A 13,959-nucleotide genomic window follows, 5' to 3' on the forward strand; every position below is an offset into this window, starting at 1 on the left:
AACCAGTTAGCCCTTTGAGCCTGCTTTGCTGTTGAATGTGATCATGTCAAGTATAAAACATCAATCAGTGTACGTTTCTTTGCCTCATATTGCTTAATATTGTTGGTTAACAAAATCTATCAATCTGGATTCTAAATTTCATAATTGATGTAGGATTCATTGGTATTTAAGGAGCAGAGTTTCGATTTTACCACTCTTTGCATGCAGTTTTTTTTCCCAAATTCACTCTGAAGATAACTGGTTCCACTTTTATTAATTTTTTCCCACCTACAGCTAGAGGTTCCAATCAATAAAAATAGTTCCTTTCTTACCAACGCTGTTCGCTCCCCTCAATTCCTTATAAGAATGAAATGAATCCTTTACCTTCTAAATTCCAAGGCATACAACTCTACTTGGTGCAATCTCTTCTCATAATTGAATCCTTGAACTCCAAGTATTATTTTGCTTGATCTACAATGCATTTGATCAGAGGCCAATTCAGCTTTCCCAGGTCTGGTTCTGTGAGCACTGATGTGGTGTGAGTGTTACTGAGAATGTTACTTCTGTTCACCTATCACACTTGCCCTCAAAATAAAGATCTTTTCTACTTTCTAATATCATTGTAAAGTAACCTGTGGAATATTTCCCAAATGGCCTAGCCACAGAAGTGCCCACAGTTTTTCAGATGTGGTTGAAAGGGTTTTATATAGCTGAATCATTAGTTCTACCCCTTGTATTGTAATCCCGGAGCTATGTAAAGGTCATGGTAATGCATGATATATATCCAAATTATCTCATGAGGTTTAGGATTGCAGTGGAAAAGAACAAAGGACAGCCCAGAGCAAGAAGAATTAACTGGGAGCAAACTGACTGCAATGGGCCGCACCAGAACTGGACTGCATCGACTGGAACCAAAGCACAGGGGGAGCGGCAGCTGAACAATAGGCTCTTTTCCAAACAATGGGCTGGGCGCAGTTGGGGCTTATTCCCTCGAAATGGAAAAGGTAGGGCAAACAAATTCAGAACTCCTTGGAAGAAAAAAGGGGAGAAAAAGAGAGAGAGAGAGAGAGAGAGACTAAGATAAAAAAGAAAACCTATGCTTTCAACAGGTGCCAGGCAGAAAATACAACGGAAAGCCAAGGTGAATACAGAAGATTCAGAAGGAAGGTGAAGATGAAATTAAAGTAGCAAACAGGGATTATGAAAAAAGGACTAGCAACTAATATATCCAGGCCATGGAGACAAAGGAGGCAATTCAGCGTCACCAGAAATATTTAATATTGATAAGGAGATACTTAAAGTTTATAAGATGCATTCAAGGAAACTAAAGGCACTGAGTGGAAGGTGCAGAGTAACTGGTGATAATCTCTTAATCTAGACTTTGAGGAGGTGAGAGAGGACTGGGGAATTGTAAACCTAACATCCTTGTTCAAAAAGGTCATGGGGCTAAGCCCAGCAATTACAGCCCAGTCAATTTAACTTCAGTCTTAGAGTCACAGGGATGTACAACACGGAAACAGACCCTTCAGTCCAACTCATCCATGCCAACCAGATAACCCAAACTAATCTAGTCCCACTTGCCAGTACCTGGCCCACAGCCCTCCAAACGCTTCCTATTCATACGCCCATCCAGACGCCTTTTAAATGTTGCAATTGTACTGGCCTCCACCATTTCCTCTGGCAGCTCTTTCCATACACACACCACCCTCTGTGTGAAAAAGTTGCACTTTAGGTATCTTTTATATCTTTCCCCTCTCACCTTAAACCTAAGCCCTCTAATTCTGGACTCTTCCCCCTCCCCCCCCCCCCCCCCCCATCCCAGGGAAAAGACCTTATCTATTTATTCTATTCATGCCCTTCATGATTTTATAAACCTCTATAAAGGTCACCCTCAGCCTCTAATGCTCCAGGGAAAACAGCCCCAGTTTATTCAACCTCTCCCTATAGCTCAAATCCTCCAACCCTAGCAAAATGCTTGTAAGTCTTTTCTGAACCCTTTCAAGTTTCACAACATCTTTCCGATAGAAAGACCATAATTGCATGCAATAGTCCAAAAGTGGCCTAACCAACGTCCTGTACAGCTGCAATGTGACCTCACAACTTCTATACTCAATGCCCTGACCAATAAAGGAAAGCATACCAAACGGCTTCTTCAATATCCCATCTACCTGCAACTCTACTTTCAAGGAACTGTGAACCTGCACTCCAAGGTCTCATTGTTCAGCAACACTCCCTAGGACCTTAAGTGTACAAGTCCTGCTAAGATTTGTTTTCCCAAAATGCAACACTTCGCATTTATCTAAATTTTACTCCATTTGCCACTCCTCAGCTCATTGGCTCATTTGATTAAGATCCCGTTGTAATCCGAGGGAACCTCCTTCGCTGTCTACTACACCTCCAATTTTGGTGTCAACTGTAAACTTTCTAACTATACCTTCTATGTTTGCATCCAAATCATTTATATAAATGATGAAAAGTAGTGGACCTAGCACCAACCTTGTGGCACATTACAGGTCACAGGCCTCCAGTCTGAAAAACAACCCTCCGCCATCACCCTCTGTCCTCTATCTTCAAGCCAGTTCTGTATCCAAACGGCTAGTTCTGGGTAATCCAAGACGGAGGACAGGAAAAATTTCTGGCTGTAAAAGGCTGCTACTTTTTTGGGGTGTTTAGGTCTTGAGGAAGACACTAGCAACAATATTTGCGATACAATTAGTAGTGATGTGGAAAAATGTGGGTTAAATAGGATCAGCCTTGATGAGCACATACACCAGTCCTGTAAGTTTTCAGGACAGTTGCATAAAGTGGTAAGAGGGCATACTAGCTGAGGTAAGATCAGGGAGGTAAGTTGGAACTGTATGAAATGTCGATTCGGCTACAGCTAGAGTATTGCGTGCAGTTTTGGAATCCCCATTTCAGAAGGTATGCAATAGCACTAGAGAAGGAAAGTGCAGAAGAGTTTTGTTTAGATATGGCTGAGCTGCAGAGTTTCAATTATGAAGACAGAGTGGACATACGGAGGCTATTTTCCTTGAGCAGAGGAGATTGAGAGGGTAAGTGATTGAGATATATAAAATTATGAAGGACATAGCGTGGCAGAGAGGAAGAAACCTTTCCCCTTGATAGGGGTACCAATGTCTAGGAGGCATAGATTTAAGGTAAGGTCAGAAGGTGGACGGGGGGGGGGGGAGCGAGATAATAAACTTTTCACCAAGACTGTGGTGGGAATCAGGATCTGACTGCCTGTAAGAGTAGTCTAAGCAGAAACCTTCTTAACATTTAAGATATATTTAGACATGCGCATATGATGCCAAGGCATACAAGGTTATGGGCCAAGTGCTGGACCTTGGTACACAAGGGACAATTTCAAAAGTTTATGAATGACAACATTTGGGAGAATTGTAAGCTGTGATTAGAGTAATGTAGAACTTCAAAAGGACATTAATAAATTGGCAAAGTGCTCGGACAGATGGCAGATGAATAGAATAGAAGTTTATAAAATCATGAGAGGCAATGATAGGATAAATAGACAAGGTCATTTCCTGGGGTGGGGCAGTTCAGAACTAGATGGCATTGGTTTAGGGTGAGAGGGGAAAGATATAAAAGAAACCTAAGGTTTGGAGGGGTATGGGCTGGGTGCTGGCAGGTGGGACTAGATGAGGTTGGGATGTCTGGTCAGCATGGACAGGTTGGACCGAAGGGTGTGTTTCCGTGCTGTACATCTCTATGTCTTGAAGTGTAAGGTGTACATTTTGGCAGAAGAGATAGAGTACAAAACAAAGGGCACTGCCCTAAACAATGACTAAAAGTAGTGAAGCATAGCTCTATACGTATGCAATGTCACTGAAGATGGCAGGTTAAATAGAGCACTAATGATATTAACTATTGATTATTGATAGTGGAAGAGTATACAACAAAAAGGAGATTATGCTGCAAATGGTTCCAGGGATGGAAAACAGTGATGAAGATAGATTATTGAAGTTGGAATTATTTTCCTTGGAGAAAAGAAGGCTCAGAGAAGATTTGAAAGAAGTTTTCAAAAATCATAATGTGCTGGATGGAATAGATTGGGAGAAACTGTTCCATTTCACAAAACAATCAAGAACAAAAAGGGTACAGATAGAAGATAATTAGCAAAAAAAAAGTGTCAGATGAGAAAACAAAACTTTTGCATGTAGCAAGTAGTTGGGAAAGGAATGCACTGTCTGAAAGTATGATGGAGGCAGATTCAATTGAGGCAAGACAGCATTTGATAATTGTTTAAATAGAAGCAATAGCCAGCATTATAGAGAAAAAGCAGAAGAATGGCACCGAGTCATAGTATTTATTTAGAGAGCCAGTGCAGATACAATCAGCCAAATGGCCTCACCATAACTGCACCATAACAATTTTGTGTACCTATTGCTTCTACCTTCTCACCAATTCAGTACTCCGTTCTATAACTTTTTACATCCGAAAAGGGTTATCTCACATTTTCCTATATTGAAATTTTCCGCAATTTTCCCAGTTATTTATGCTCTCAGTTTCCTTGTAATCCTATATATCCATCTGCAATGCTGGCAATCTTTATGTCATCCACAAATCTGGATGTGTGATTTGTTATCCCATCATCTAGATCATTAAGAAATAAAGTCAATCGCTGAAGTTCTAATGCAGATTTCTGTGAAAGAGCACTAGTTGTTTCTTGCTAATTACAGCATTTAGGCATTATCCCCACCTCTGTCTCATGTTGTTCAACTAGATAAATAATTTGCCTTCAATTCTATGAGATTCAACATTAGCAAAACTCTTAAGAGGGACTTCAGCTTATGCCTTCTACACAGATAAACATTTAACATTACTTCAGTCACCTCTCCCAAAAACACAGATTCAATAGGATTGACCTATCATTTACAAATGGATACTGGCTCTCCCTAACCTGCTGAAAGTTTTCAAGATATTCAGTCACCATATTAATAGTTATAGACCAGTAATTTTCCAACAACAAAAAGAACACTAATTGATCAATAACTCTCCAATTTCCCTCGCACTTTTCTTAAATTGTGGAGTAGGCTGTGCAATTTTCCAATGTAAAAAGGTCTGATTCCCAAATAAAGAGAATTTGGAAAATTATAGTTAAGCAATCTATAATGCTCTCACCCACCTCATTTAAAAGCCGTGAGATGGAAAACATCTGGTGATGGAGATTTGTCATTCTTTGGTCCATTATTTCCTTAATTATTGTTATTTGGCTTTTGTTAATTTAAGTGAGTCCCTGATGCTGATTCAATGTTGATATCCTTTGATGCCCAGCATGCTGATCACAGTGAACACTGATGCAAAATACCCATTCAAAATGCCCAGTTTCCTTTTTTCAGTGATGTTATCACCATTTTAAGGAACCCATGATGCTCCTGATTATGCTTATCAAATGTAACTGTAAAAAGTAGATTCTTTCCGCCATATTCTTTTATACTCCATTTTGAACATTTTTTAACCTTTTGCTATTATTGTTATATTTGCCATTCACATGGAGCCGATGCTTTCTTTTGATTTTTTTTTGCTTTTTCTTTTCATTTTGTGTTGTCTTTTAGCTCTTTATTTATCCATGACACCTCTTCTAGATAGAGTTTTTATTGCTTTGGAATATAAAAAAAACTGCTTCTGTATTATATTGACATTTTTTGTGACGTCACTAATTGGCCTTCTCCCATGCTTTCCGTGGACAATCTCTATCTTGCTCCAAAGTCAGCCATACCCAAATCTAGAATCTTGGCAGCAGTTTCAAGTTTGTCCCCTTCAAACACTGCATTGCTCTCAATGATGTTATAATTGCTATTTGTGTTAAGTTGCTAAGTAACTATTCATTAATTTGTTACGTGGCAAGTCCTCATTGTTGTAGGAAATGCTGCTGCAGAAATCTGCAGTGGACACTCAAATATCCACTACCTTTCTAACACATGCTGGCTTGTTTATCCTAATCCATTTTAAACTTAAGACCCCACTGTGTCTACCATATGCTTGTTCAACCTCTGCATTTATACAATCTACCACAATGCTCCTCAAACAGTTTCTCCATTTAGATGCTTGAACATTGCCCTGAAGTACCAGTGAGAACTGACAGCATGAGGGCCTGTTACAGCAGGAGCACATTGATTATTATTTGATACAAACTGCACCATAGCTGTTACTGTCTCAGATCTTGCGATTCCAAAATTTTGGCTCACAAACTCATTGAATCCCAAAGCTGAGAAATCCTGATCTGCCAGATCACAATTGCTGTCAGGGACTCTTTACACAATTTTGAGAAGTCTTTGATTGGGTCCTATTTCATTACTTGGTCCATAAAACCTCCACTGTCTGGTAATGTCCTAGGGTATCTGACCCGACCATCAATGTGATTTCAACCTTAATCCCCAAGGATGTTCCTCCCCTGCAGCTATGTACCTGGTGACCTTAAAATTCTTGTATGCTTCAGCTCTGGGTCCAACTGCCTAGTAGCCAGTTTTCAGTCATGGCTATGACATTATACATGCCAAGCTGGGTTTCTGCCTTTAATCATTTGGCTCTTATACTCAATGAATGCATTTAACAAACACTTACGAGGTCACATACCCTAACCTGTACCTCTGCTCTAACTTTTACTCACACATTTCTTGTTTCTCATGAGGATGGACAAACAAGATCTAGTACAAAACATATTGCAAGCATCATTACTGGGGAAGTGGAGTTAATTGAGGGTATCATTCAAATCTTGTGGTAATGGAAAAAGAGTTGGATGGCTGTGTGCAATTGAGCAAGTGCAGGCAGTATTACTGAAGTTTGGGATTGAAACCAATGGTGGATCAAATAGGACATTAAAACTGTGCACACTCTGGTTTCAATTAATTGGGTTAGTTTCAGGAACATATGAAATCTGCAGGTGCTCCACAGGAAATAAAGAATGGATTCCCATACTGTACATCTAAACCTTTACCCTAACTTATAAAGAGAAATTTTGCAGCCTTTACACAAATGCATGCATTGGTATTCTAAACGTTACTTAGAAGAAAATACTGTATACATTCAATCAATCTTGTTAAATCAAAACGTCAACATCTGCCTTGAATGAATTCTGTGAATCGGATTTATCGGACGCACTAATTTAAGTTCACAGTTAAAATGATTTTTGCAGCTGATTTTTTGAAAAATGAAATCACCACTGAATTTCAGTACCTAAAAAGGGTTAAGTGCATTTAAATGCTACACCAAACTTAAAAAAAAAGTGACAACAGAAAGCAGTGGGGGAGGGCTGAATCTGAGAACCAGAGAAAGTAATTATAATGGTGTCTAATATCTTTCCTGTAAATGATTCTCCATAACATGAAATAGAATCGAAAGTCTGTGGCTTACATTAGCCTAATGAAAACAAGACTTTAATGCATATTGTTACAGCTGGGATTGAATGCAGTTATTAAGGTCCGCGTTCCCACAACCATATGGTTTTTGTCATTAATGTCTCCTTTGAGGAAAGGCACTAAAATTAGAAAAAAAGTTGCATCTTTGATTCCAGTGATCCCCATGAAATGATATGGTAACCATATGGCGTACAGCAGTGAGGGAAGATTCTGGAAGTGTCCTTGTATGCTTTCTTGGCTTTTTTCACCGCCAACCTGACCCTAAAGGGAGCTGTTTCCATGATGAAAAAAAGTCAGTAATATTCACAGAGGAAATGGCATTTGCATGATGCAATTCAAACACAGTATTTATAAGTTGCTTGGCCAAAAACACGCAACAATTATGGGTTTTTCATTTTAAAAAATTTAAAATGCCCTTAAGCTTTCAAAAAGATGTTCAGATTTTAAAATGTTTGACTGCAGCGCAAGTAAATCCCAATTGGTCCATTTGGTCCATGTGCCAGTTCTTAGAAAGAAGTGCCAGTTTACTAAGAAACTATGCACATATGAAACCATACTTCCACAAAGTCAGACTTGATGATTGAAGACATTTGAAAAGTAGTAGTTTACTTTATTATTTACAATTTGACAATGATTTATTGTTAAGTGCCTGCTTAGTCTTGTGGTTAGCTGTAGATGCTCTCCAGCTGATGTCATTAAAACTCAAAAGTAACAACTATGCACACCCATCTCCTGAGGTTATAATTCCAGGCAAAAGTAAGGGAAACATTCAAATTCCAGTAGTATTTTGAAGGATAAGGTGAGAATAGTACAGGAATCCTTGGTAATATTCAGACAGTTGAATGAAATTACTGCACAGATTCAGAAACAGTGTCAGGACTTAAGCTACAGATTTTGGTACATTTTTTGGACTGTTGGAATAAACTGGATACCTCCAACATTTTCCTTTATTAGACACTACTTTCAGTTTTACAAATCAAAACCTTCTCCTTGTTTTAAAGGGTGATTCAATGCTATAAGTGCTGTGGGACACTAACTTGATGAAGTATTGTAATATTTCATTCGTAGAACAGTTTAACCCACAAGTCTCTGTTAAATTGGACAGCAGAAACAATAAATTCAAAAGGTTACATTATAAAGTGGGAAATACTTCAAATACCTTTAGAAATGGTATAACAAAAGGTCGGAGAGGGAAATTCGTAGCTTCTTGAAGCTTGGAATGAAATTCTTCAATTGTCAAAGTAGAATTCTGCAAAATAATTAAATGAAAATAATTTTTTTTTATACCACACTGGCAGAAATGGCTAAACAAAACAAATTTCGGTATTCCATAACTAATGAATATTCAAATTTAATTAAAATTTTGAGTGAGGGCCTTTCAACACAAACTAAATCCAGTGCTGTAAGTGGCTGTGGTCATTGAGACCATGTGTTCTTTGTACTCACGTTTTCACTTCTTTACTAGAAACTATGAACAAAAGCTTTCCTTATAATAAGTTCCATTGCTTAATGCAATATATACTGCCCGAGGTGACTCTAAAATACAGATGTACTTAAGCACTGAATTCACCACTACCTTCATTGCCTTCACAGCTTAACCCTTCGACTGCTGGTAATTTCCTACTTCTAACTATCTGTATTTGCTGTTGAAAAAGAAAACAACTATTTTTCAGAAAGCATACATATCTTAAATTATGCTGCAGAGTGTTGCATGTGAACGTTTAACAAGTTAGTGTGAGATTTTCACCCTATATTCCTTTTTACCCTATATTCCTTTTAGCAAAGTTAACCTATTTATGCTAGTTCATTAGAGTAGTAATCTGTTAAAACAGTTAGTAGGAATAAAAAAAACACTAGGTATGCATGATTACATATTGTATTGCAGCACCTGGTTGAATGTTTTACAAACAAAGCAATTGAAATCATTTGAAACACAGACTTCTATTTAAAATAACTTATTTTTGAAGCTGAAAATTAAATTTTCTGAGATAAATTAAAACTATTGATAGCTTCCAGGTAAGTATTGTTATGAATAGGTTTTCACACAGATTTTACTTGTACTTATTTCTAAATTTGAACAGGCTACACAAGTTCATTTCATTTTTTAAGATTTCCAATTGGAAATTAAACATATTTTCAGAATTAGTGGAAGCGCTATTGCTTTATATATTTCAGACTATAATGATATTTATATAAACTTGCACTAATTCTGTTACACATGTTAGATTCCATTAACTTTCTGTTCTTGAGAGCCTTGCTGCTGAGAACATAACCATCCACGTTAAAATACACTTACTTCAGATAAACATTCTGTTTTGCAACAATAAAAATCTTATGAAGACCAACGATAGAAAGTAATGAGCTAAAAATGGTAATCTAAGAGACAATTGATTCCAATAGAGATCGCACTCTAGATTAGAAGCATAACCTCTTATCATGCACAACATAGCATTCTTTAAAGGCTAGACCATAGATTACTTCACATAACTTAGTTTAGAACCAAAAGCATCTTTCATGTCAAGAAAAAAACAACACATTTCTTTTCACTTAAAATGATGAAGCCATTTGAAAGCCAAATATTTTTACTCTATTTATATTTCAGCTGCAGTGCCCAATGTTACTGTAGCGACAAATTGTTTTTGCTAAAATAACAAATATTCATTTAAACCAATACAGTGACCCAGCAATAAGAAACATAATGATGTTCATATCATAGTTATGCTTCCTGATAAGTTCTGGTTTCCTTGGAAACCAAGAAAAAGTACATGCGTACCTACTGCTAATAAGATGACAAACTGGAAGGAACGGCAGAGAATATTTCAAAGAGATCAATGGTGTTCCAATAGTTAAAGATATAGAGGAGGAAAAGTGTGTTTCTAATTACCCTGCCACCAACCCTTATAAAACTCCAGGGCCATCTTAGTACAAGCAATCTCACCACACATTTGTTTATTCAAGTTCCATAGCACAATTGCAGACATTACTATGCATGGAGAACATTCTTGCCAGATGGGAAAACTGGGCTCATTTAGCTATGCAATTAAGTTTGCAAAATATTCCCATTCCCAGAAAAACAACCCCTCCAATAGTTTGCATTTACATAGGCCATACTTTGTTCCATAAACATTTGGGACACCTCAGCAGATATATCAAGAAACTCATTAGTAATACAAACATTACAATACATAGAGTAAATGGCAAGGAACAGTAATATTTACTGCACAGCTAAATGACATAAATTACATTGCCCATGAGCAATCATTTCATTGCACAGCGATCAAAGAAAGAAGTTCATGGGGGGTCAAAGCAGAATCCAAATGGCTGCACTTTGTAGTAGTAAGGAATTACAAGGTTGAATGATGGGAAATGACACTGTCCGTTTAATCTCAACACCTAAAGAACATAACATCAATGAGTAAGGAAATCAAACTGAAACAGTTGACCCAGTTTTTGTTACAATGCAACATCCAGCACAATTACAGCTCATGTTTGACACTTCACTTGACCTCAGGTGTCACTGGATCACTATTGCAGTGTGTGAAGTGAGAGGATCATGTGGTGGCAAGGAAAAAGCAGTAAACCAAACTGCAAAACAAGTAGAGCAACAAAAGTACTATTTGAGTACTTGCGTAATACTGTGCAAATGCCTTTTTAAAAAATAAAATTAGCTCAGATCCACCTCTTGGCATTCTCATGCTTTCTGGAGGTTTGACTATTGAATATTGATGTTAATCCTTTCCTAGCTTCACATTTCCCTCTGCTTTTTGCTCTTGCTCATACAGATTGCTCTGCTTTAATGCGCATTTATTTAACATGAATTCGCTATAACATAACTGACGAGTTGGGGACATTGCTTCTAAAGCGCAAAATTTTAAAGCATGTATTGGTTATAATGCCCCATTAGTTTAAATGGTGCTGTTATTGTGCGATTTTCTTATACCACGGGAATACATGAGAACAGAACTATCGTGCTATAGCAGAACTGACTGTATTTTCCATTGTTTGGTCGAACCTCATCCAAATAGCTAATTCTTATGCAAAAACTAAAGAGAGGATTGTGAACACGAGCCAATTTAGAGGCCCATTATAATGGGGCTCAATTATGTTCTCTCCTGTCATCCGTACGTATATACACTGAGCACTGGCCAATGTGGAATAACTAATAGGAATAAAATAGCAAATTTTCCACTCCTTTAGTGGAAGTCATCAATACCAAGTGTTATGCCTTCCTACTCCAGAAAGTCGCTTTTATTAGGTCAAGGATTAAACTAGCATCTTACTTGGTCTAGACATGGTTTAGTGCTGTACTCTTTCCACATACTGCACTTACAGCTTAAGTAGTGAAGCTTTGTACTCTCTTTTTCTATACACCTACTTTTCAATTGAAGAATATATTTTTGCTCTCTTCTTTGATAGGCAACAAGCTAGTGTCAAATCTTACTTGGCAAGCAAGAGTCTTTACTTCTTGATAATCTGGTGTTGGCTGTAGTTATATTCCTTTGCAGCTAACTTAAATCTTGAGACTCTGGATTAGTGGTGCTGGAAGAGCACAGCAGTTCAGGCAGCATCCGAGAAGCAGTAAAATCGACGTTTCAGGCAAAAACCCTTCATCAGCCCTGATGAAGGGCTTTTGCCGGAAACATCGATTTTACTGCTCCTCGGATGCTGCCTGAACTGCTGTGCTCTTCCAGCACCACTAATCCAGAATCTGGTTTCCAGCATCTGCAGTCATTGTTTTTACCTAGTTAAATCTTGAGACAACCAGTCCTGAACACAGATCCATATAATTCAGAACTTTGAGATTCAACAAATATCCAGATCTTCTGGGTTCAGAAATCACTATTCTTGTGTCTCTTCCTTGACAAAGTCCAACATGTATATCCTCCTCCAATCACAAATGCTGTATTTTTAGTGAATAAAAATATTGCCAGGCATCTTCTTCCACTCCCAGCCCACAGCTTTGCTAGTAAATGGCAGGTTTGGGAAGGAACTGTTCAGATGAAACTCTGGGCAAATATTTCAGGGTAAAGCCTCAAGAGGGAGCAAGCTGCCTATTCAGTATGAGATAAACCGAAAGATACATCAACCCCAGTTATTGGAGAATACTGAGAGATTGGAACTCAAATTGCTTGTTCTCTTCCTGTACCCCTTGCAAAGAGGAAAGACAAAAGAAAATATAACCTACAAAAGTTCTCAATTAAGTATAAAAGAAAAGAATTCTGGTACAAAACTTTTACTTCAGCTTTTCAGACACTGTTTAAATGCTGAAATGACCTTGGTTCTATTCCTGTACTATCCTTCTATACGAAGAAAGCAAACAAAAAATATTTATTAACATTCAACTAATAATTTAATGGATTCTCCAAGTATCAGCAGAGAATCTTTACAGTGTGAAAGCAGGCCATTTAGCCTATCAAGTCTACAGCGACCAACTGAAGAGCATCCCAACCAGACCCATCCCCCCTACCTTACCCCTGTAAACCTGCAGTTCCCATGGGTAATCCACCTAGCCTTCACATCAATGGGCAATTTAGCTTGGCCAACCCTCCTAAAATGGCCATGCAAACTGTACACAGACAATTACCTGAGGGTGGAGTTGAATCCAGGTCCCTGGCGCTATGAGGCAGCAATGCTAACCATTGAGCCACCGTCCCACCCCAAATAACAAATATAGAAAGCTAAGATGAAAGGCCTGTAGAATCCATTGGCTTACATTTAAATCAGACCATGCTACATCCGTCATTTAATGTGGCTTAGCACAGTCTGTTTTTTTCTCTATAGGCCACAGCTTCCCAAAGTGGATCCCAAGTGGGACTGCAAGCTAAACTTTGGAGGTTGTGTACTCCGAAGAGGCAGAAACGATGCCATGGAGCACTGAGAGTTATCACTGCACCCTCTGATCCCAACTCTCACCAAGGAGTCATGACAATTCTTAAGCCTCAAAACTGGGGGCACAGTGGGGAAAAATAGTTAGGGAAACATTGCTGCAGGGATTAACATAGCTCTAGATATCATCAGACTAACCTTCCTGGAATTCCCTCCCTGAGGCATTGGGGTATACTTATAGCCCATGAACTGCAGTGGTTCAAGGCAACAACTCATCAACACTTTCTCCAGAGACAGGCAATAAATGCTGCCCAGACGGTGACACCCACATCCCATGAGAGAATAGAAAACAACTCAGGTGTGCCATGCCTATGAAGATGCAAATATACATTTTAGCCCAAGCGGACAACAACAGCATAAGACATAGGAGGAGAAGTATGCAATTTGGCCCCTTCAATCTACTCTATTATTTAATAAGATCACAGCTGATGTGATTATGGCTTTAACTCCACTTTCCTGCCTGTCTGCATAATATTCAACTCTCATTGATAACTAAAAATCCACTTTAGCCTTGCACCTCTCCACGAGGTACAGAATTCCACAAGATTATTAATCCTTTGAGCAAAGAAATTCTTCCTAATCTACATCTTGATAGGAGATCCCTTATTAATAAGCTGTGCCCTCCAGTCCCAGACTTCCACATAAAGAGAATTATCCTCTCGTGTACCACAGAATTTTATATATTACAGTAAGACCACATCTCAATCCTCTAAACTCC

At 38.3% G+C, this 13,959-nt stretch overlaps 1 protein-coding gene across 1 annotated transcript in view; it reads right to left on the reverse strand.

The window, feature by feature from the left end:
* The window catches only part of runx1t1 (RUNX1 partner transcriptional co-repressor 1), a 109,777-nt gene that overhangs the window by 48,813 nt on the left and 47,005 nt on the right, over positions 1 to 13,959 (reverse strand). Inside the window, exon 4 of the mRNA XM_087986527.1 lies at positions 8,515 to 8,604. Within this exon, the coding sequence (XP_087842653.1) occupies positions 8,515 to 8,604 (90 nt within the window). The remainder of the gene's footprint in view (positions 1 to 8,514; positions 8,605 to 13,959) is intronic.

Source organism: Chiloscyllium plagiosum, unplaced genomic scaffold (assembly GCF_037043375.1).
Source record: "Chiloscyllium plagiosum isolate Xiang-an unplaced genomic scaffold, Cpla_swu_hap1 HiC_scaffold_4, whole genome shotgun sequence".
Lineage (NCBI taxonomy): Eukaryota > Metazoa > Chordata > Chondrichthyes > Orectolobiformes > Hemiscylliidae > Chiloscyllium > Chiloscyllium plagiosum.